This window comes from Euprymna scolopes, chromosome 8 (assembly GCF_053919585.1).
Source record: "Euprymna scolopes isolate OS-2025 chromosome 8, ASM5391958v1, whole genome shotgun sequence".
Taxonomy (NCBI): Eukaryota; Metazoa; Mollusca; class Cephalopoda; order Sepiida; family Sepiolidae; genus Euprymna; species Euprymna scolopes.
The window spans coordinates 101,631,677-101,657,214 of record NC_136489.1 but is presented as its reverse complement, the minus strand read 5'-3'; the positions used below and the strand labels follow the sequence as shown (position 1 = coordinate 101,657,214).

The window sequence follows — 25,538 nt, the reverse complement described above, 5'->3', positions numbered from 1 at the left end:
AGGTTTAACAATTTCTGTTTATAATGGATTACCCTAATACTTTTCTTTTATTACATTTGACCGTTAATAAAGATAGAGAAAGAGAGTGTGCTCATGACAGATGACAGAAACAGTATAAAATAAGAGTGAAAAGGTGCCAAGCAATATACAGTGAGAGAGGAAGAGGATAATAGACAGAAACTTGGGTTACTTATAAGTTAATTGTAATTTAAGCCTAATTAAAATGGATTTTTTTTCAACCATAACTCAATCCTTAAACCAAGGAATATTTTATCACTTATTTTGTTTGATTAAAAATAATGAAAAAGTCTTAGGGAAATTAATGTTGCTTAACTCAGTTTTAATATAACTAGGGCTATGACAACAGCATATTCTTTTCCTTGTTTTGATTCTCAGGTATATATCCATTGATATCTTATATGTTTTTATGTAGAGTGATGTTATCCTCGATTAATTGTGTCGAACTGTGTCGGATATATACTCAAGAGTCAAAACAATGAAAAGAATATGCTGTTATAGCCCTAATATTAACAGATATTGGATTTTTAAGCGATTTAAAAAAAAAAAATTTTGCTTTTAGTTTATGCCGGTAATGGAAATGTTGCAAATGTTGAAAAAAATAAGTCAATAAATTATTTTGGAGGGGGGGTGGGAGAAAATTAGCTTTCGGCCATTATCTTTTATATAGAATCAAACCTGCCGCTCTCCAACTGGGAGAATCACGTAGGTGAAGGGAAAATTATTCCAAACTAGCATTTCATATAAATAATTGAATTCGTTCAAAAGTATCACAAAATAAATAAATAAACAAATAAATGACATCTACACAAACATGGTACATTCCAGCACAAGTTGGTTCACTGGTAGAGCCTCAGGCTTCCAACTCTAGGTTCCTGGTTTCAAATCTTGCTAGGTTCAGCCATGCTAATGAGTCATGTCCATGGATAATTAAATTTTGAAAATATATATCGCTCCCTATCTGGGAGCATCACATAAATGAAGGGAAAATTATTCCCAATTAGCATTCAGTTAAAAATGCACGTTTTGTAGAAATAATTGAATTTATTTAAAACTATCGCAAACAAAAATAAACAAATAAATAAAATTTACTAAAAAAAAAAAAAAAAAAAAAAAAAAGAAAGATATTTAAATTTTTTTTGAATTATGTGGAAAGTCATTTAAATGCTAAAAACAAATGCTAAAAACAATTTTGTAGAGAAAAGTGAGACAAAAGGGTGAAGTGCCGTCTATTTACTTGAGGTGCGTTTCAGTGGAGGGTGTTGTGGTGCCAAAGCTTACCCACAAAAATCTCCAATCAAAAAAGATCTGGACTGAAGATCTAAGATGAATCCTAGAACAAACAGGATCTTTTGAAACAGCTGTAAGAACGCAACCGGCTTCGTGGATTGTCCTGCCAAAAAAAAGGATATAGCAACAGGGAATGGATTGTAAGAGAAATTAGAATTATTATCGGTGGACGGGTTGAAAAGTTGTGGGTTGGTTGATTGCTTTATTAGGGCTTCACGGCATATTAACCACTGTGGGTCATTTTAATGCCAAGCTATGTATTTAGTTGAGATAGTTTTTTTATTTTATTATTGTCAGAGTTATGTATTTTAAAAATTTTTGAGTTTTTATGGTTTAAAGTGATTGTAAGAGTTTGATGATTTGGTGCGGTGTTACCTTGTGAAACAATTCTTAAATATTTATTTCTGGTATTTTCGTATTTTTGACATTCTGTTAATATGTTTTATTATTATCTGTTTGTCGCAGAAAGTGCATTTTGGTTTTTCTGTTGCTTCGATTAGGTGCAAGTGTGTTAATTTGGTATGTCCGATTCTGATTCTGTTTAGAACGATATTTTCTCTTCATCCTTTTATTGTTGTTTTGTTTTTGTGTTTTATTATGGATTAGTGCTCGTGCAGTTTGTTTTGGGTATATGTGTCCCATTCTGTTTGCCATTTATTTTTGTTATATTCCTTTATTTTTCTGCTGAAATCTGTGTATGGTATTTTGATGTTTGTTATATTTTTGCTAATGGCTTCTTTGGCTAATTTGTCAACTTCTTCATTGCCTGAAATACCAACATGACTTGGTATCTAGGCTAAGATTATTTCTTTTCCTTTTTCAATAATTTCATTGTATTTGTTCATTATATCTAATATATAAGGATGCTCTAGTTCTTCTCCTCATAGAGCTAAAGCATGGCAAAGAATCGGTATATACAATGAATTTTTTCTTATTGTTTTTAATTCAAGTGCCATTTTGATTGCTTGTAGTTTTGCTGCGTATATTGATGCGTCGATGGGAAGTCTTATTTGAAGATGGTTCTGTCCATCTGTACATGCCGCACCTGTTCCTTTTTTTGTTTTGGCTCCATCAGTGTATATTTCTTTGTATTGTAGGTACTTTTCTCTGAGTTCACCGAAGTGGCTTTTATTTATTAAGTTGTTGGTATTGTTTTTTTGGTATTTAGTAAGAGTCAGATCAGTCCTTGGATCTTTCAAAGTCCATGGTGGTTTGTTGCTTACTGTGTGTGTGACTATGTTATTAGGGTTTTCGTTAATTTGAGTTAATATTTCTTTGATGCGATATCCGAAAGAAGGTATGTTTTTTGGTTTGCTGGTATAAAAGTTTGTATATTGCAGGTTTTTTCGTGTGTTGGGTTGTTTGGATCACTTTGTAGTTTTATTGCGTATTGTGTTATTAATTTCTGCCATCTTAAATGTAGAGGGGGGGGGGTTCACTGGCTTCTATGTATAGGCTTCCCATGGGTGATGTTTGATATGCTCCCAGACGGAGTCTTAATCTTTGATTTTGTATGGTTATTAATTTTTGGAGATAGGATTTACGGGTGGAGCTATATGTGATGCATCCATAATCTAATTTTGATCTTATGTGTGCCTGGTATATTTTTAACATGTTGTCTTGGTCTGCTTCTCAGTCAGTTTTTGATATTACTTTTAAAATTTTCATTGCTTTTTGGCATTTTTGCTTTAAGTTAGTGATATGCATATTGAAATTAAGTTTATTGTCCAGTGTGATACCTAGAAATTTCGTGTGTTGTGCTATTGGGATTGGGTTTCCTTGTATTTGTAGTTGTGGGTCCAGATGATATTTTTGTTTTCTGCAGAAATGAATACAGACGGTTTTGTTTTGTGCCAACTTGAATCCATTTTTATCGATCCAGTTTTCTATTTTGTTTAAGCATTGCTGCATCTTTCTTTCAATTGTTGTTATATTTAATGCAGAATATGCAATTGAAAAGTCATCTACAAATAATGATCTTTCAAATTGTGTGCCGACAATTTCTGTAATTTCATTTATTTTAATTAAGAATAAGGTGGTGGATAATGTACTACCTTGTGGCACTCCTGCTTCTTGCTCGTATTGATCTGATAGTGTGTTTCCTTGTTGTACTTTGTAGTATCTTTGAGACAGGAAGTTTTGTATAAATATTGCCATATTTCCTCTTATTCCCACTCTTAGAATTCCATATTTCCAGGTTGTATCGTATGCCTTTTGGATGTCGAAAAAGACTGCCACCACGTGGTGTCCGCATACGAAACCGTCTCTAATAAATGATTCTGGTCGTACTATTTGGTCGTTTGTGCTTTGTTTTTGTCTGTATCCACTCTGATATTTTGATAAGAGGTTGTTTTTTTCCAGGTACCACATTAAGCGGTTGTTTATCATTCTTTCCATAGTTTTGGAGAGGCAGCTGGTTAGGGCTATGGGTCTGTAATTGGTTGGGTTACTTGCATTTTTATTTGGTTTGGCAATTGGTATGATGGTTGATTCAAACCAGGATTTTGGTATTTCTCCTGTATTCCATATTTTGTTATATATGTTAAGTAATAGTTTTAAAGATGATTTTGGTAGTTGTTTTAGGAATTGGTAATGTATATCGTCTTTTTTTTTTTTTTTTACACGGTGGTCACCACTTGTCAAGGCCCGGAAGCCACTCAGGGATAATGAGCCTGGAGTTGTATTTCTGCTTTTGTTTATTGCTCTTTTTAGTTCTTTTATGTTGAATGGTACGTTGTATGTTTCTTTGTTATTAGTTGTAAAATTAAGTTTTTCTCTTTCTGCTGTTTCTTTATGAATTTGGAATGATGTTGAATACTGTTTATTTGATGAATTTTTGTAGAATTCCTCAGCTAGTAAATTAGTTATTTCTTTTTTGTTTAGGCATTTTGTTCCATCAGTTTTAATTAAATAATTTATGGTATTTTGTGTTTCTTTTCCAGCTATTTTCTTTATTATATTCCATGTTTTTTTTAGTTGGTGTTTGGTTGTTTAGCTGTGAAATGTAGTTTTTCTAGGATGTTTTTTTGCTTTGTTTTATGGTGTATCGTGCTTTAGCACACATCTCTCTGTATTTTTGTAAGTTAATTGTTGTAGGGTTTTGTTTGAATATTTAAGTGTTTTTTTTCTTTCTTTGACAGCTTTTTTGCAGGTTTCATTAAACCAATGGTTTGATTTTTTTGTGGGGTTTGTTGAAGTTTTGGGTATTGTTTTGGTGACAATATTGTTTAAGGTTTGTGTGAAATGTTTTAGTGGTTCTTCTTTATTTAGAATGTTCGTGTCTAATTCTGTTCTGCATAGATTGGTAAATGTTTCTCAGTTGGCTTTGTATAATTTCCATTTTGGGACTTTTTCTTCCGGTATTTTTTGATTACTTTTAAGTATGATACGATAGTGATCACTTCCGTGTTGATCTTCTAGTACATCCCAATGGAAGTCCATATAAATGGATGGAGTACATATTGTTAAGTCTATTGCAGACATGGATCCATTGGCTGGGTGCATGTAGGTATTTTTACCATTGTTTAGTATACATAGGTTTGTTGTATTTAGGATTTCATTTATTATGTTACCTTTGTTGTTGTTTTGATTACTTCCGCAGTGGTCACTATGCGCATTAAAATCTCCCATTATTATAAATGGGGGTTGGAGTTGGTTAATTAGCATGTCTATTTCTTTTTTTTTTATTGGCCGATTTGGTGGAATGTATATGGAGCAGATTGTGATTTTGCGGTGTAGGTTAGCCGTTAGTACTATTGCTTGTAGTTCAGTGCTTAATTGGAGGATTGTGTGATGTATAGTATTTTTAATTAGTATGGACACTCCTCCGATTGCTCTATTTGTTGTGGATATATGGGTTTTGTCGTACATGTTATATTCTTTGAATTTGTAGTTGTGATTTTCTTTGAGTAGTGTTTCTTGTTGCTTCTGGGTTTTGTTTGTTGATGATTTCTAGTATTTCTTAATGATTAGGTCTTAGTCCTCTGCAGTTCCATTGTAGGAATGTTGTTTTGTTATGATACAAATCATAACAAAACAACATTCCTACAATGGAACTGCATTTTTTGCATGGGTATTGTTTTTATTTATTTATTTATTTTTATTTATTTATTTATTTTTTTTTTTCCTTGTTTATCATCATTTATAGGTTCATGGGGTAAGAGGAATATCTTTTGATTCCTAAGTCTCCCTGACTTCTTGGTTTTCGAGTCCTAGAGGCATAGTGTTTTTTTGTTTATCTCTACTTTTGGATTGTGAGCGCGGTCGTGGTTGTGGTGCGTTGGGGAGTTTAGATTCATGCGCTGCAGAGGTTGTTTCGTTGTTCCGCCGGCCCCTTCTTTCCGGGGGATCCTTCGGCATGTCTACCTCTTTCTGAACACCCAGAGGTTGTCTTTTGGCCAGGAGAGTGAACGTGACCTGTCCATTGAATTTTTTTTTTCTGCTATTTTGTTTCTTTTTTCCTCTGGTATGTTTTTTGGTGTTTGCTTTTTTTTGTTTTCTTTTTTGGCAAAAGGAGTTGTTTCTATTGGGTGTGGTGTTTGGGTTTTTGGTTCCAGTGAGGTTTTGTTCATATTTATTTTTTTTCATTTCTTCAATTGTGTTTAATAATATTTTGCTTTGGTCGGTGAGGTCTTGGATTTTAATGTCTAAGTTTGTTGTGTGATAATTGTTGTGCTTATTAGTATTAGGAGTATTCTTTTTTGTTATTTCTGAATATTTGATTGTTTAAACTTTTTTCCTTGCTTCTGGGTAGGTGACGTTTAGCGTGTATTTAATTTTGGTAATTTCTTTTTTCCAAATTTCACAGTCTTCGGAGTAGGCACTGTAATTTTCTTTACAGTTGGTACATTTGGGAGTTTTTTGACAGTTGGTATGATTGTCATTTTCTCTGCACCTTCCACACACTGGGTGGCGTGTGCATTGATTCTGATGGTGGCCAAATTTTTGACATTTGAAGTAACGCAGTGGGTTGGGGATGTAAGTTTCGACTTTCAGTTTCTCATAGGCTATTTTTATTTCTGGTGGGATTTTTTGTTGGTAAAAGGTTAGTATGTATGTGTGTGTGTTTATCATTTCTCCATTTTTTAAAATTTGAATTCGTCTAATGTTTGTCACGTTCTGTTCTTTCAGATATGAACGTAGTTCATCAATGGGACAAAATGAAAGTTCACGGCTTTTTACCACTCCTTTGCATATGTTTAGTGTTTTGTGGGGGTATATTATTATTTTTATATTATCGAAATGTTTCCATTTTAGGAGTTCATCCGCTTGTTGTTTTGTGAAGATTTCTATTAGCAGAGTGCCATTTCTTAATTTTTAAACCATTTTGAGTTTTATGTTTTTAGATAATATTTTCTCTATCTTAAAGGGGGGAAAGTTTGGTTAATGGTGTTTCTTCAGCGGATTTCATTATTATAAAATTTGGATATTTATCTTGTTCCACAGTCGAGTCACTATCCGAAGTGTCTAGCCGTCTTTTTTTACTTGTAACTCATTATTTGTGAGTTCATCATCCCTGCTCCCTACCCACCTCGGAGCCCTATTTGGGATGTGCACAGAGGGGAAACCCATTCGCCCTGGCTACAACAGGGTTACAGGAATGGTATACTTGCATATAATGTAGACTTTGAGCATTTGTGTTTCTCAATTTTTCTCATCCAAGTAGAAAATGGGAAATATTAGAGGAAAACAGCTATGTCTAGTTTTTATTCATTATATACAATTGACCCTTAGCTACCACTTTCACCACTTATTTATGGATCTGTGTTGATCGGAGAATGTTGTATAGTATATAGGTTTTGTGTAGGTTATATGTGTATAAGTGGTGCGCTAGATGTGACCAGCTGATTGATCGGATCGGGCCCATCTGACTGCCTGTGTAGCCAAGTAAGGGTCAAAGTGGTGTGTTGGGAAGTCGGCGTACTAAAACCTGACCTCCAAGTCTCTCAACCACCAGGAGCCGTCCTAATGGCATTACGGGTCGCTACCCACAGCCAACAGGTAGCCCCATTGAGGGACTTCTACTCTCTGCAGGGGGGCAGTCGGCATATTCTGATGCCCTGTCGACAGGGTCTAGTGGAATCTTGATCGATTGGAAAAATTTATATTTCCAGTTGTTTTCTTTAAATGTTTGTTTATGGATTTTAGTTTGATTGTTTTTATTATTTTGATTGGTATTTTTAAGTTAGGGAATCAGTAGGGAAGTAGAGATGGAATGACAAAAAGAAAAGAAAAAAAAAAGAATGTGGAGGGGGGGGACTGTTTTTGTAGAACATATTTAAGTTTTACAAAAGAGGATAGAAAACAAAAACAGAAATTTAATGTAGGTGCATTTCGTCTTAGGAAGCCAAAAGACAACCTGATCTAGTAGCACCACGGAAAGTTGTGGGAATATAGGTTAGAATTAGTTTCTACAGATGATATCCAAAGACAGACATAAATCTAACAACCTCAGAAGATTAAATTTGGACAGTATAGGGAGATGGGAGCAGAATAAGAGACTTTGTTGGTATGGTCATATTGAAAGAATAGATTAGAGATCTTGGGTTAGTAAATATAGAAGTGTTGAAGTAGCAGAGTCAATTGACAGGAAAAAGCCATAAAAAACATAAGGAAGTTGTTGTTAGTGTTCACCATGGGTCAGTTTGTTCCAATTCATGTTGCCTGTGAAGTCTGAATGGTGAACTTTCAGGTAGGATGCTATTAGCCTGACAATTGATGGATGAATAGTTTTTTTTGTAATTGTTAAAAGAAAGGAGCTTTGTCTTAGTAGCATCAAATGTTATCATGCATTTGTGGGCCCCATTCAACTAGACTGGAGATCCTTTTTTTAAGGATTCAGACATTGTGTTGGATATGTGTGCTTTTGTTTTGCCACACGTCTAGAATAAAGCATGAAGTCTTAAGCAAATATTTATCTGGGCACAATTTGATCAGGGAGGTTGTTTATGAATATCAGAAATAATAAATGAGGAGAGAGAGAGAAAAGAGGGAGTAGAGAGAGAAAAGAGGGAGTAGAGAGAGAAAAGAGGGAGGAGGGAAAGGAAAGGAGGGGAAGGAAAGAAGGAGGAGGGGAAGGAAAGGAAAAGGGATGAAAGGCCAGGGAAAGGTAGGAGAAAAAGTCAGGGCAAAGTAGGAAAAACGGCCAGGGAAAGGTAGGAGAAAAGGCCAGGGAAAGGTAGGAGAAAAGGGCTAGGGAAAAGTAGGAGAAAAGGGCCAGGGAAAAGTAGGAGAAAAGGGCCAGGGAAAGGTGGGAGGAGAGATGGGAGGGAAAGGTGGGAGGAGAGATGGGAGGGAAAGGTGGGAGGAGAGATGGGAGGGAAAGATGGGAGGAGAGGTGGGAGGAAATGGAATACAAAGGAAAGGTTAAGGTGGAGAGAAGGGGAAGGAAAGAGATGGAATGAGGGAGAGAATGATGGAATAAGAGTGAAATAACGGATTTGAATGAAAATAAGAAAAAAAGAAAATTACTAACCCGATATTTTGTTTTCCGAAACGATGTAACAGGCGTAAAGAAAGGCAAGTCATCTGGATGAGTTACGGGTGTGGCAGGGAGTATCTTTATTTGTTGGTTTGTCAAATTCGGTAAATAGTGGATCTCATTCTCAATGGAAGGAGGTTGATAGACAGGTGTTTTGTCCACATCTGCATTTGCAATTATGTCTGTGGCCATTTCTGAACTTCGTCTTTTCCGTGTCCTTCGTACAGGTTTGGGTGAATGCTTAAGTTCTATCACATGAACCAATGGACTCAGCAGTTCATTCGTCACATTTGGATTTACTTTCATGGGTGAGTTGACAGGTGTTTTCTAAACAAATAAAATAGAAAATTCATTTCCTGTGAAATTTTGAATTATTGCAAAGAGAAAATCGAGTTAAAAAGTAAAAAGCAACAAATTTCAGTTAACATTAAAACCTTTTTTCTTTAATTATCAATTACAAGACTACTTGCTATGATATACATATATAATTAAATATCTATATGACTAAAATTTTGATGTTATCTGGCTTGTCATCATGGACATTTTTCATCTGTATATGAATGAGAGTAAAGAGAGAGAGAGAGAGAGATATAGAAGTCATAGTCATTGTTGCAGCATTCATCCTGGGTTAGTTGGGCTGTCTCTTTCCAACAAATTCACCACATTCCAAACACTAGTTGACCAAACACAACGATTCAAAGTCGTTTCCCCTATGAGTGTAAGCCATTCCCCAAAAAGATGAGGGTTCAGAATCAATTCAGCATTCTGCTTCACAGTCCTAAACCAGGTTTTGAGTTGGCTACTGCTACATTCCTTCCAGCCTAGTAGCAGTGCTGGGTCAATGACTTGAGGGATAAAGTCACCTAGGTGTCATCGAAGGGCATGGGCAAACCAACGAAGGCATCTGACAAAGAGAGATTTTTGAAGGGAGTGGATCTTACAAATTGTACTTTTGGAGATAAACTGTTGCCAGTAGACATGGAGGATGCAGTATAAACTGTGATGGTCAAATACCTCCAGTTAGTTTAGTTCGCTTGCTCGCACAGGCTAAGTCTTGCAGCCATAAAAAAGAATGGCGGGGATGAGGACTTGGTAGATTTTGACTTTGGTGTTCAACCTTATTTCCTGTAAAAACCAGAGCTGTGATCAAAATTGACAGAAGGTGGTGTGAGCATTGCGGTTGAGGATGTCTTCCTCCCCTTGACTTGTTTAGGACAACCAGTTGTTTTTTATTTACAAGGTCTGCTGTCAGTATCTTTGTCTTATTAGCGTTTATCTTCATACCAATCTTTGAAGCATAAGATTGCATCTTGTCAATGGCTGATTTTATGTCAACAAAATTTTCACCTAATATGACCATATCACCAGCATAGTAGAGATCCAGTATTTGTAGACCACAATAGAGGGAGAAAGAAAGATATAGATGAGGGGGTAGGGAGACAGAGATACAGATGGAGGGGGAGAAGAAAGAGATATAGATGGGGGGGAGGAAGAAAGAGATGTAGATGGAGGGGGGGGGAAGAAAGAGATGTAGATGGAGGGGGGGAATGTAGATGGGGGGGAGGGAGAAAGAGATGTAGATGGAGAGGGGAAGAAAGAGATGTAGATGGGGGAGGGAGAAAGAGATGTAGATGGGGGGGAGGGAGAAAGAGATGTAGATGGAGGGGGGGGGGAGAAAGAGATGTAGATGGAGGGGGGGGAGAAAGAGATGTAGATGGAGGGGGGGGAGAAAGAGATGTAGATGGAGGGGGGAGAAAGAGATGTAGATGGAGGGGGGAGAAAGATGTAGATGGAGGGGGGGAGAAAGAGATGTAGATGGAGGGGGGAGAAAGAGATGTAGATGGAGGGGGGAGAAAGAGATGTAGATGGAGGGGGGAGAAAGAGATGTAGATGGAGGGGGGGGAGAAAGAGATGTAGATGGAGGGGGGGGGGGAGAAAGAGATGTAGATGGAGGGGGGGGAGAAAGAGATGTAGATGGAGGAGGGGGAGAAAGAGATGTAGATGGAGGGGAGAGAAAGAGATGTAGATGGGGGGGAGGGAGGGAGAAAGAGATGTAGATGGAGGGGGGGAGAAAGAGATGTAGATGGAGGGGGGGGGGAGAAAGAGATGTAGATGGAGGGGAGAGAAAGAGATGTAGATGGAGGGGGGAGAAAGAGATGTAGATGGAGGGGGGAGAAAGAGATGTAGATGGAGGGGGGAGAAAGAGATGTAGATGGAGGGGGGAGAAAGAGATGTAGATGGAGGGGGGAGAAAGAGATGTAGATGGAGGGGGGAGAAAGAGATGTAGATGGAGGGGGGAGAAAGATGTAGATGGGGGTAGAAAAAGATCTAGATGGAGAGAGGGCAGAAAAAGATGTGGAGGGAGGGGGAGAAACCTGTAGAGGCAAGGGAGAGAAAGCTGTAGAGGCGGGAAAAGAAATTAGAAGGGGGGGGAAGAGATTAGAGGAGGGGGAAAGAGATTAGAGGAGGGGGAAAGAGATTAGAGGAGGGGGAAAGAGATTAGAGGAGGGGGAAAGAGATTAGAGGAGGGGGAAAGAGATTAGAGGAGGGGGAAAGAGATTAGAGGAGAGAGAGAGAGAGTGAGATGAAAGAGGGAAAGAGATGTTGGAGCAGGGGGGCAGTCATTTCCAATGTTTAAGAAAAATGAATGACTTGCATAATTATTTTCAATACATTAAAACAAGAGAGAGGAATGGGTTGAATAGATATTACAAGGGGATGGAGAAGAGAGATATGGAAAAAAAGGGAAAGGAGGGAGAAAGACTGAGATGGAAAGATAGAATTTTTTAAGATGTTGCACACACTTTTTAACATCTATTTTGTTTTTCATAGCAATGCTATGTAACCCTGCTAAAAAACAAATTGTAATAGGGTACTATTAATTATGCCCCCCCCCCTACAATTCAATCTCAGAGTCTTCATGTTATTGTATAGATACTCTTCTCTTTTATGCGGAAAGCAAAATGAATTGCGAATTAACTGTATTTACTTTGGTGCCTAGCATCAAGTAAAAATGAAAACTTAGTCATTATATTAAAAAAAAATATTACTGGGTCAAAGTTCATCATCATCACCAGACAAATAATAAAAAAAAAAAAATTCAATATTTTTGTCTAACATTCAATGAAAGCGAAACATACATTTTCTTTCTGTGAACCATTAAGATAAGAAAATCTGCAATCAACCAAGCTTGTGATATAGCATCCCAACCGATAGTATTTGTTACTATTTACTGCTCATCTTAAATCCATTCTTTATTTCTATTAACTTAAAATTTGTTAAATAATACATACATCATTTACAGGGGTGGCTTCAAAATCTAGTTTTTTATATAACACGGATTTTGGTGTTTCTGCCACAAAGCTTTCATTAGTGGTTTGCGCGGATGATTCTACCATTTTCTTCATTTTGCTTGTCAACCGTGTCTGAAAACAAATAAGTGGGTGTAAAAAGTTTTTTATCAAACAAAATTATATTAAAATAAGAGAAAAATACAGATATTCAAAAACAAATAATGAAAAATATTTTTATTAGTTACATCTCAAAAATATTACTGATTTTTAAATGAATAGTTCCAAAGTTGAATATAAAATCATAAATCAAAATTCTGTTGTTTCTGAAATTTTGTGATGAGAACTGATAATTTCTATTATTTAGACTACCGTCCTTATATTAAGTGTTATTTTGACTACGTTTCAGGCAATGTAATCTCCAATCTTTTTCAGGCATATCTTGTCAAACATGGGAATTCACATGAAATTTTGAACCAAACTCTTTATGTAGATCAAGGGAGTAGTAAGCTATCATCCTGTCAGCCATGATAATAGAAGTCTTAAGTAATTTACAATTATATTCTGAGTACGAAAGATTGAACCTGCAATCTCCAAAAGAACTTAGAACTGAATTTTACAGAATACTTCATCTGTTATGCTATGGGTCCTAAAGTATTTATTTTGTTTAGAATAATCAATGTGTATTGAATTTTTTTTACTTTTGTATTTAACTAAAGAGTTCTCAAAACAGGGAGATAATCATAAAATAATAGAGGTTCTCTATTATGAAAGAATTAGAGAATTAATACCAAACTAAAATCAAAAAAGTCTCTAAGAAATTCTGTAAAATTGTCTGAAAAATAAATTGGAAAAGTAGTTATAAAATTAGTAAAGGAAAACAAAACAAAAAACAAACTATTTTTTTTAATAATGGGTTAAAAAAATAAAAAAAGTATTGTGTAAATTACCTGTCTTGCTGTAGAGGGTAAACCATAAGAGAGTTGATCCAACTCTTGTTTGTTATGCTGCCTTAATGAGGGCAAATGGCGCTAGAACAAAAGGAGCATACATTAAACACCATTGTAAAATGACCAGAGACATTCCTAATTTAAAAAATACATTTCACTTTTTCTTTTTTTTTTTTTTTTTTTTTAATAAAAAATTTTGTTTATAAAAAGAGTTGTTTCCTCTTTGGTTTATTTCCCCTTAAAATAACCAAAATTATTATTTCTTATGCCTCAAGGTATTTGAAAAAATGCTTTTTGAAACCATCTTCTAACCTAAAAAATTTTTCACAGAAAATGATACTATTAATATAATAGAAATTTGCTTCATAAATATTATTGTATTGTGTGGCAGAGACACATACATATCAGGGACGACGATGAGACAATTATAATGATTTACACACAGTTCATATTTATAACACATAAGAATGATTATTCGTTCTTGAAGGAGGGGATTTCACTAACACTTTTGAGGAGCGGGACCCATTAGACTTTGGAAGGGTGTTTCATACAAAGTTCATTTACAAAGATGATCACAAAAACATTACTTTTTCAGGTTGACAGATGACAAACGAAGATTTATAAATATGATAACTTTTATTCCATCCAGATAAGATGATCAGGGATTTGAATACTTTGCTCATTTCTACATTGTCTTTCTTCTCTTCTTTCGCTTCCAAAAGGGGCTTAACTAACTCTACTCCTTCACGACTCGACCCTGACAGATCTGTCTCTACTCCTCTCTTTGATCTGAATATATTGAAAATCTATCTTTCTTTATGATGTCAGAAACGTGCTCAAACATATGCTCTCCTCATGTGGATTTATATATCATATGTCCAACACGTTTCTGGCAAAACAAAGACATTTCTTAATTTACATTGTTTGATATCTAACCTACTAGTTGTATCGTCATTTAGTTATTTCTAAACACAATGGTCAATTCACTAAATTCCCGAGATTGCATTACTTTTAACTTTTGAATACTGGGTTCGATTCTAGCCTTTTCCTTTAATAAATATATTTTCAAACTTATTTACTTTGTTTATTTAATTACCGGGATCTGTTCCCTTCCATATATAACAATTGGTGCTTGTGTAGATTTGTGATCTTGTAAATCAATGTATTTCAGGTAAAAACATTACATACTCACATGTCATGCTGAAATTAATAAATTCTAAAAATTATGAAGAATGATCCAGTAGATGTGCTAGATGCATTTTTAATAAAAACATCATTCACAATTATTTTGTTTAAAAATGGTTGACACTTAATATAAGTCAAAGGTTATCTCATTTGTCATACTGAATTGGTTGCAAAACTTTTCGATATCAAAACATACAATAAACCTGAATAAATTTTATTTTCACTTGCAATTATTTTTCTACTGGATCATTTTTCGTAATTTTTGCATTTTTAACAGATGTAAATCCATAATTTTTTCACTTGAAATGCGTTATTTTAAAAGATCTGCAATCTATACAAACACCATATTTATTTATGCCTCTTTGGGTTATCTCCCTTTCTAATATTAATTACAATATAGGGTACTTGTACAGTTTAATCAAGACATTAAAAAAATGAAAATATCGAAGAAAGTTTTTATTGTACGTATCTGTTATGGAGTGAAGTTCTCCGAACAAAAAAAAGAAATTCACTTAATTTCATCAAGTATTTTTTTTTTTTTTTTTTTTTTACAGTGAAAAAAATTTGTTATGATACCGAACAAAAGGTTCGATTTTTAGGAAGAAAAGCTAGAAACGACCGTCTTGCCTCCCATTTTGAAAACAGTCTTAAGAAACTAAGGGAGATAACTCAATAATTCAAATTTACAAGACTTTTGTGCAATGCCTATGAAATTCTTTTAATCGCTTAAAAAGGATTTTCTTTATAAAAAATAAAACTACTAGATCAATTTATGTAACTTTACATCTCTATTCAACAACGGACTGATGATCACTTTCTAAGGTTTCTGCCACTGCCTTAGATGTGCAGATTGAACAAATGCATTGAAAATAAAGTGTCCAAGCATTTCTAAAAGCTGTCGGTCAGTCGGTTGATCAGTCATGCATCAGTTAAAAATAGCACTTTTATTGTTAAAAGCTTAGATTAAACAGAATGTCCATTTTTGTCTTACCTTGATTGACTCACTGAAGAGTGCTAAGTTGCGACTCCGAGTCTGTCGTCCAGTGTACCTGACGAACTGGCTCAAACGTTGGTAGATACTGTTCTCTTTACTTGATCGAGTGCAGGATCCAAAGTTTGTGTGATTAGTCTTGGAGAACTAAAGAAGTAGAGAAAGATTAATAAAGAAAACAACTGAAGAGATTTACATTTGATAATGCAGCAGCAATAGCTATAGCCACTCAGAGAGAAGGAAAGACAGAAGAAAAGATAAAAGAAATTGTAATCAAAGAGAAGGCAAGCAAAAAGTCAAAAAAAAAAAAAAAAAAAAAAAAAAAAGGGATGGGGTGGTCCTTAAAGAGGAAAGTATTTTGCTGCAAAAAACAAAGCAATTAAAAAACATTTAAAAAAAAATTTTTTTTTTTTAATTAATCAACACAATTATTAGATAATATCAATCCAAACATTGTACAAAATCCCATTACCTCTTAAAAAAACATAGAAAGACTTGGTGGCATTCACCCAGGATGGGTTGAACTCCTCCCATAGAGCACACAGTGTCCCAAATGAATGCAGACTATACATGACGGTCCACAACCACCAAGATAATTATGGGTAGCTAGATCTTGGTACCAGCGGCGAACACCATAAACCCATGAATTGGAAGTAGGTTTGTTCATATAAGATTCATTTCCATAGTTAACACATTGAATCTTTGTAATATGATTCATTGTAGTGATCAGGCAAGATTTTTCTTTTATTAGCAAATCAATAAAAAGAACCCTCAGACTGGGACCATAAAAAAGCAGATGGAAAAACAATTTGATAATAGAGCAAAAATTCCATTTACAAAAATTTTCAACTTGATTTTTTTTTTTGTGAAAGGCAACTTAAAACATTATACCATATTGACAAGTAGCCATATTTCTTTAAGATAGAACCGTTTCTATATGCTAGTGGCATACAACATTGTATACATTCAAATATGAATCAACTGTCACTGAAAATAGTAACTTAGAGTAATCTGGTAGATAAAAAATTGAATAAAATACGACAGAAAAAAAATTATATATTTACAAAGAAAAAAGATTAAATTTTGTTTACATAAAATTTTTATCAAAAAACCCTGAAAATAAATGTGTTTTCACAAGTTGCAATTGAAGGGCATTTCATTATATTGATTTTAACTGGCTGGTTTGTGATACCTACTGCAAAAAGAATATGGTGTGTGTGTGTGTGTGTGTGTGTGTGTGTGTGTGTGTGTGTATATATATTGCTTTCACAAACAAATGGTTAGTAAATATATAAAACTGTTTCTTTATTCATTAGATCTCTTCTCGTCTCTCTCGAAAATAGTATATAACCAGTTTTGTATTTATCCTTTTCCAGCTGTAATAATTGCTGTTCATTAGCATAAGGGTAAGAATGTTTGTTAATGAGTCAGGAGACCCGGAGTCATTCATTCCTCAGTCAAGTCAAACTTAAAACATGGTACTTGATGTCTCCTTGCTAAAAGCTTAGCATTATAAAGTGAGGATCAAGATTAAATGGAGTAATCCAGAGAAAAGAGTAGTGCCTTCCCTTACACCTCAGTGTAGTAGCTAATGAAAAAGGAGACTTTGTGTTACTCTTGACTATGGTTGACCAATTTACATCATTTGAAGTTGAACAGGCTACTTGGGGAGATAGCAGTTTGGGAAATTGTAATGCTTTGAGGAAATCAACAAAATTCTGGCGTCTGATATTAACCACTGGTATGAGAGAACTACTTTAACCAATATGGAAGTAGACCACGTTTTGGGAGGGGGTATCAGTTGAATAAAGAATAATATGAAAGGATTGAAAATGATGAAAAGAACAAAATTGGATTATTTATGAGCACAGTTTTTAATAAATATTTGGAAACACTGGATTTGAAGGCAACCATGTTGTAGTCCCATGTTAACATGATCTATAGATGAGCAGTTCTTGGAAAGAGGTGCTGTTCAGGGGAATTTTGTTTGATTTTAGTCACATGAAGGATGAAAGGAAAGTTTGTGAATTATTAAATGAGTTCTACCCAGCTTGTAGACTAACAGCTTACGGAAACTGCCTTTCATTTTTTTTTTTCAACTATGCTGTTTTTTTTTGTTTTTTTTTGTTTCTTTTACCAACTTATTATTTTGAAAGTGAAATATAATTATGGTATTGTTTGGTCAGCTAAATTGTGAACAAAAATTATTGAATATAAATAGCTTCCAAATGATGACTTGCTAAGAATTTTGCAGAAATCACTTATTTGAAGATAAGCACTAGAAGAGGAAAGAGGAAAGGGAAGGGAGGAGGAGAGAAGGACGAGAGAAAAAAGTGGAGAAAAAGGGAAAGAAGAGGTAGAAGGAAAGATAGAGGATAAAGTTAAAGGATAGTAAGATTGTGCGTGAGGGATCAGTAATTGAAATAAAAAATGTCAATTGTTTATAAGATATTTAGAGCATGCCCTTAGAGTGATATAAAGGAGATTGAGAGAAAAGAAAAATCTTTTTTATAGCAGAAGAATATGATAGAAGTTGTCTTAGAGGCGAAGTGGTGGGTGTACTGTTATGAATGAAAAGACAATCTCTATCAACCCTGATCTGATCATTCTTCTTCATGCCCTGTAGAGTTGAAGAGGAAGATTTTGGAAAGTTTCGCAGTACCTGCTTCAAGAGCTTCCTTTTCCGAGCAGTGTCTGGCATTTCTTGAATTTGCTCGTACAGTTTTGCCAACTCTATCTGAGTCAGGTCTTCGGCTCCTTGACTCCGATCAGCAAAATTAACACAAGTGTTCACTGCATCATCACTTTGTGACCTCTGAATCAAATAAGGTGTGACATGAGAACTAATTTCATTAGAGAAAGACAAAAAATCCTGATGGAAATAACAGACAAAAAAAAATGAAACGGAGACATGAATAAGGGAAGAGGGGAGGGCAGTGATGGGGAGAAAAATAAAAAAAATATTTTTTAACAGCAAATGTAGAAAGCGGAAATAAAATAAGTGTCTTGTTTTGTTGTTTTGATGGTAAATTTTTTTCCTTTCTAATTTTTTATAAAAAAATAAAAAAAAAAGTTGCAGGGAGTTACAAAAACCAAAAACCAAAAAAAAAAAAAAAAAAAAAAAACCCCGAAAGAGAAAAGAGTGAGGATTATTATTTTATAAAACCTCCAAATTATTCGCAAAGCTTTGCAGGTTTGGTTGCAGATTTTAATAGCAAGCATTAAAAAAGGGAAAAGAAAGGAAACCACATCAAAAGATGAATTGAAGCTCTCAGAATCATATAGTACCAAGCACCATATGTTGAAAATGAGTTACATATAACGCTATATTACTGTCGTGAGGGAAGCACCCTCTCAATGGACTCAACCACCGTCCATATATACCGGAATTCTTAATGATTCCAGGTAGGGCCCTATTTCCGGAGTTAATCTTGCGTGTTTGGCGGAACACAAAATACTCTGTAACCCATTGTTTGTCTTATTAATACACGTCTTGTCTTACACCGTTGTTCTGCTTTTATTGTGGCTAATTCAGAGCCATAACAATTACCCAAACTCTCCTCTACATGGAATGCTGGTCGGAGATACAGAATGCATCCGACAACACAATCAAAATCCAATGTTTATGAAGACAACTTTCATTTCTATATCTCACTGCTTGACAAACTGGTCAATATGGAGGCTCTGTTCACCTTTGTACCCCCTGCACATGCCTCATTATCTCTGTGGTGTTCTACATTAACAAAAAGCTCTTCGTCAAGATATGGGAGAAAACCTGACCTCACAGGCACCTGCGGCTATCAGTGAAGAATCTGATGACACTGATGACCTGGATGATCACAACACACATGGATTATGTTGACACCAACATCAGCACAAAATGACTAAGAAGCAATGTAAGTGCAATAAAGCTTTGTTCATTTTGTTTCTTTAACAATATGTTAATATGTTTACAGGTAATTAATAACACATTTCGTTGTCACAATAATCATCATTACATCAGAGCTATCATCATTGTTGAAATGAACATGACACGATAACTTAAGTGTTACACTTTATTTTAAAACAAACCCCAAACAGATCTCTATTAGTTCCTTAGATACATGGAATCACAGTCGAGAAACTTTGAACCTGTTTTCTGACGTTATTTTTTTTTTTTTAAAGTGATGCTTAGTACCGTATGATTCTGAGGGCCTCAACTCTACTTACCTTTTATTACTCCATTAAAATAGCTATTAACAAAGGACATTTTATCAAAATAGTTTCATCCATACACATATACTAATATATATGTAGGGCTGAGAGACCAAAACTGGTATGCTATCCCCAAAATTCATTGAATTTTGAAGAAGCAAAACAAAAATCCATTATATAAAGAGGAGATGTGTGTGCGTGTGTCCAGCTAAAAGGTAAAACTACAAAACAATGACCCACAAAGTTGGTATATCCTTGATCAGTGTTGCCCGGGATGAATAATATCTAAAATTTAGAAAAAAATTATTCAACTTTTAAGGGTTAACTGAACTAAGTTTTGTCAGAATGGTCGGTTTTCAATGTTATTAAGTATTTATTTGGAAAGAAAATACTGACTCATTCACAGAGGAATCTATTATATTAAAGAGTTGTCTGTGTATATATGTCCAGCTGTAGACGAATGGGCTGGGCAGAGGAGAAAGAGAAGAGAAGGGAGGGGCAGATATAGAGAAGTTTTAATAGAAATAGGTTACATTTTTGTCCTGGGCAATGCCAGATAGCCCTGCTAGTTTAAATATAACAGCTAGTTTTCATTATATCATTTTAATTGCTTTATGTATGTATACAGTGAAACCAACTTCCCTACCACACATCTCATACAACCATCTTTTTTGCATATGTATTTTAGGTACTTCTATATTATACAAGCAAACAAATATTGCATTTCATGTAAAACAAATGGTACCTACATAATTGTCATGTTGCAAATAGTAACATATCCAAAAATTATGAAAAACGATAATGTAGAAAAATAATTATTAATGAAAAACTGTTTCTGATAGAGTTTATATGGGGAATAAATTTTATCAGACATTTTGAATTGCATTTGTCATGTGACATAAGCAACAGAACTTAATTCTCCCCAGTGAACTAATCTTTTTCTCACTAAGCGTACTATAGTGATGCTTCTTTTCACAAATTTCTTTCATTAATAATTATTACCTTATTTTTCCTAATTTTTGGATATGCTACTGTTTGAGACCTGACAATTACGTACACACCATTTGTTTCACTTGAAATTCAATATTATTTTCGTTTGTATAATATAAAAGCGCTGTATTTTCAACTGCCTAGAGCGGGTTCTATTCTTTTACAATAGCTATCCCCCTCTCAGTAATTTTATCCAACGAGTGTACCCCCCCCCCAAAAAAAAACAAAAACAAAGCTATAAATATCATCAAAATATATACACACTTTTGGAGGTAATCTCTGCAAAAATGTATCCTTTCCCCAACCTACAAAGTAATCCCTTCATCTCCCCTTAAATAGACATTATCTTCGCCCTTCCAGAATTCATCACCATGTTAGCTTAGCTGATATTAATGCCAACACTGTCTACACAAAAAAAAAAGAAAAAAAAAGATGCTAAAATTACAGCTAATATTTTTATTTTATTTTTTCTTCATATTAAACCCCCTCTTGTATTTTTATTATCTTTTCTTTCTATCTATTTATTTATGTTACTTTTTCTTCCTGACTCTTTAATTCTAAATTATTTATTCTTTTTCAACATGCATCACTCTACTCTCTAGAGAATTGATTATCAAAGTACAGTCAGATTTTTTGGCAAACTCCTCCAAAAGACTTGAAACTCCATATTTTTAGACGATATTTTTCTTGACAAATAAGACTTTTCTCTTTAAAAGAAAAATAAAAGTCAATTGGTATACTAATTGGTATATTAATTTGGCAAAATCCTTTGTTACATCAGGTGTACTTCATGACAACGTAAACAACTTTTATTTTTATCTATGTAGAAAAAAACATGAAAAATAAGTTAAAAGTTTTAAACAATTTTTATTCTAGATTAATTTTTTTTCTATACTTTAGAATGACAAATAATTTAAACAATTTTTTTTTTTTAAGTAAAATTTAGTTTCAATTTAAAATGAAAAATAATTTACGTAGAATAAATGCAAGCAATGCAGCAAAGGATTTCACTGAATTTATGCCATTTGCTCTCTCCACATAAATTCATAAAGATACAAACTTAACAGATTCACTGAAGTCCTGTTGGTTTGTTCCGTTTTGACTTGATTTTAGTTTTTGATCACAAGGTCAAGGCTGTTGGAAAATTGCAAGTGGCAGCCATATTGACTATTTGCTTATTCAATGTTTACACCGTGAATTTCTGGAGTTTCGATGAGTAAAATAAATTAACTTTTTACACAAAATGACTCCTCATGTAATAATGTTTAAGATGAGAAACATTTTTAATGTCATATTTTTCTCATATCACCCACAAACCCTATTTAGTGACATTACCCATTTTTGAATATAAGAAATACAATTTTCATAAATGTTTGTTTAAAAAGATAAATTTGGAAAATAATGTAGACCCCCCCCCACACACACACACATAACATTGAAACAAGATAAAAATATTCCCATTCAAAATAAAATTAAAAAAACAAATAAATATGAATAAAAAAAAATCTTCATAAACAAACCCTTGCACTTAATCCATTTTTCGTTACAGACACATCAAAGAAATTACATGGGGTTTTGTTGGGATTTTCCATATCTTTCCAAAATTGATCAATATCTCTCACTAATTCCTTAGGAATCTGAAAATATCAACAAAATATTTTTTTCAATAAATTTCAAAATAAAATAGAAATTGAAAACATGACTCATAACTTTTGCACCAATTTATGTGTGACAAATTAATTTCAACCAACTCTGACAAAATGTTGAAACAAAAAAATGTAATAATCACAATACAATCAAATCAAGCTTATAAATGTATTTTGTCTCTTTAGTTATCCCCCCCCCCCAAAAAAAAAAGAGGACACTATGTATTATTTGGATTATTGAATGTTATTCGCACAGTCTTTTGGCCAATGTAACCTCCGACTTTTTTCAAGTGAATCTTGTCAAACCTAGAAATCTTCCTATCAAACTCCAAAATCTGTACAAAATTTTGGACAGAACCCTTTGTTTAATCCACGAGGGTTGCATACTCTCTTTCGTCAGCTATGATCGGGTAGAAGTTTTAAGTAATTTACAATTTTATTCTTAGTATCGCCCGCATCCAAGATTGAACACTAAACCTCCAGAAAAGTATCACTCACAACTGAATTTTATTTAAGTACTTTATCTGTTACACCAAGGACTTGTGAAAGTTGTAAAAACAATTTTGTCAAGTAATAGTTTTAATATATATATCGTTATTTCTAGTAAGCAATTTTAGCAATTTTTTAGCCGTCCCTAATATAAATAATTTTGAGTTAGTAAATGATATAAGAATTGAAGGCAGATTTATAGTTGTCATAACACAGCAATATATTTTTAAACTTATTTCAGTAAGTAAAATATATCCTGTCTTGTAGTATATAAACCATATAACACACCAATACAGTGTATTAATGATTTAACATGATATAAAATATTTTTCAGCTTTATTCATATAAAATAAAAACACAAACAGCAACGTAGCAATTATATTTTTATAACCTAATATTTTTGTAACGAACAATTTATATATTCGTAGCAATATTGAGATGTAGGTATATAAAGTTAAAATTGGAAATTTCTATGTAAAGTAAAAAAAAAATTAAGTAGAGAGTGAAATTTGATAAAGAAATTGATTTTTAGGAAGTCGATAGAGAGACGAGACGAATAACCAGAATAGATCTTCTTTCTACTGAATCAGCAATTGTTTTCCTTTTGTTCTTTCGATATTGAATATGTGTTACATTATCCTTTATTCTTTCCTTTTTGTTATTTCTTTCTTCCTTGGAGCCCATGCCATTTCTGTGGCTAGGTCTTATTGTCCATACAACCTTGTCAAGTTATAGAAGATTTTGGAAATGGAGATTTATTGAGAGAAAAATATTAAGCTATTATAATTATAATTTACACTTCTTTATAAATGAGAAACAGTTATATTAACCTAAGTAACTATTAGCACGACAAATAAATCAATGCCCAACACCATGTGTGATTCTCAACAGCTTTGTTGTTATTATGACACTTGTCAATGACCGTTTGCTTTGAGCTCTCAAACCAGTGTTGGATTAAAAATCTCTTTCTTTCTTACTAATGTCCTATCTGACTTCACATTTCTGGACCCTTCTGCATATCGTTCCCAGACTTACCTTCTTGATGTCACCTATCAACCCTTTCACTGATGAAAGTATGGGTCAAGGTAGAGTGTTGTAGTGTGCATGATCCTGTAGAATTATGAATTGCTCAGCCATCAGAATTCCTTCCTCAGACATCACAGGTCGCCATCTACAACAAACAGGTGTCCCCTTGGAAGCACTTTTACTCTTTGCAGAAAATTCAGTCAGCATATTCTGAGGCTTCGATAATGAGGTTAGCTATAGCTTTAGTGTTTTAGCCAGAACAGGTCCTATTAAACCCACCAATGGTACCCTAACAGGTACTATCACTCAAGGCCAAAATGGACCTGGGAGCAATGGCAGCTAAAAAGCAACTCCTTATTCACCACAGCTCCCAAATGAAGGTTTTACGACTGAATGTTTTTTAAGACCATACTCATGACCAGGTTGGAAGTATTTTGCATGTACACATGTGTACTGTATAGAGCCTTCCCTCTCCCAATTATTGAAGTTAAAATTATTTATGATAGCCATTATTCAACAGAAATAGATGTCAACAAAAGAGAAGAGGAAGCAAATTGCTGCTGTGTGTTGTATCCAACTGCCTGTATGAGAAACTCACCTGGATAATCTATGGAGTTTGAAGAATCAGCACCAGTAGTGCTACATAAAAATGAAAGCAAAACAAAAAGAAAAAGATACCTGAAATACTTGATCTGCATTGTCGATAATGAAGGCTGCCAACCCAGCATAGTTTTCCGAGGCCTTATGAAACTCTTCAGCTGAAAGCTGAAATCAGAAAATTTAGATTTTTGTTTTATTTTAGAAGGTTGCACTGATGATAGAAACAGACAAAAGCTGTTGAAATAAAGAACCAAAAGTTTTCAATTTTTTTTTCTTTCCAACTTTGGTGCTTTTAGATAATTTGTCATTAGTCTGAGAGAGATAATTCCATTTTATTAAAAGATGCATTCATTTTTACATACGAGAATTTGGGACATTAAAAGCAACACAAAATATTTAACATTACAAAAACATTAATAACAAGAAAGAAGTGGATATTTGGGCTTGACGACAAATGCTATGGAAAAGTCACTTCTGATTAATTACAAAAATGCTCTGGAAATGTCACTTCTGATTAATTTTAAGAAAAAAGGATTTATTTTTCAACTACTTTATTTAATGTAGCAAAGTAGTAATAGTACAAAAAACATTAACAAGAAAATGAAAAATGCAATGCTAATTGCAGAGAAATCATCATTTTTATTAAACAAAACCAACTACTTTATTTAATGTAACAATATTTTATAACATTAATTAAAAAAATATAAAATGTGACAATATTGTAACAACATTTTCTATTTTATATAAAACAATATTGCTCTCTGATACAATTCACTATTCTTTAGAATATTTGTCTAGTTGCTCTTCTCTGCCACAAGAACTCCAAGTGTTAATGGAATTACTTTTGAAGTACTTGAATCTTTAATAATGAAACACATAAATTGATGTCTTTGTCAAAAAAGATTATCAGTTATGTTTCTTGGGAAATCGAATCTTTTATTAAACTTTTTTAATTTAAAATCTTACTCTAATATATAACATTATAATTTTTAGATTTTGAAAGTCAGACCAAAATACTATTTAAAATAACATATCAAATTTTGCTTCTGACTAACCCTACTCTTTTAGAGTTATTTCCCTTTATTTCCGCTTATAACAAAAAACATTAAATAACCACTTAAAATAAAAATCAGCAAAAGGAAGAAGTCTTTTTAAATTTAAGAATAGATGCCTATCATACAACTAAAATTTCTATTCAAGTTTAAAAATGTGCAAACAAAAATTAAAAGCTAATATGAGTTCACTGCATTCCAGGAAACACCGGGTAAATATCCAAGCAATGAGAAATTATTTTTGACAAGTATAGGTACACTTGCGATGATGTGCAAGAAACATAATTATTGGATGTATCAAACTAATTTAAATAAAAATAATAAACCTGACACCAGG

General features: G+C 33.7%; 1 protein-coding gene across 2 annotated transcripts in view; it reads right to left on the bottom strand.

The window, feature by feature from the left end:
* LOC145283671 (rho GTPase-activating protein 19-like) overlaps window positions 1-25,538 on the bottom strand; it is a 67,077-nt gene that overhangs the window by 8,347 nt on the left and 33,192 nt on the right. The window contains exons 6-12 of one of the 2 annotated variants that reach the window (XM_080132682.1): window positions 24,228-24,314; window positions 21,909-22,025; window positions 17,867-18,019; window positions 15,205-15,351; window positions 13,029-13,109; window positions 12,082-12,213; window positions 8,783-9,115 (exon numbers count right to left, since the gene is read on the bottom strand). In XM_080132682.1, coding sequence (XP_079988808.1) covers window positions 8,783-9,115; window positions 12,082-12,213; window positions 13,029-13,109; window positions 15,205-15,351; window positions 17,867-18,019; window positions 21,909-22,025; window positions 24,228-24,314 — 1,050 coding nt within the window. The remainder of the gene's footprint in view (window positions 1-8,782; window positions 9,116-12,081; window positions 12,214-13,028; window positions 13,110-15,204; window positions 15,352-17,866; window positions 18,020-21,908; window positions 22,026-24,227; window positions 24,315-25,538) is intronic. The other variant, XM_080132683.1, reaches the window with a different exon arrangement.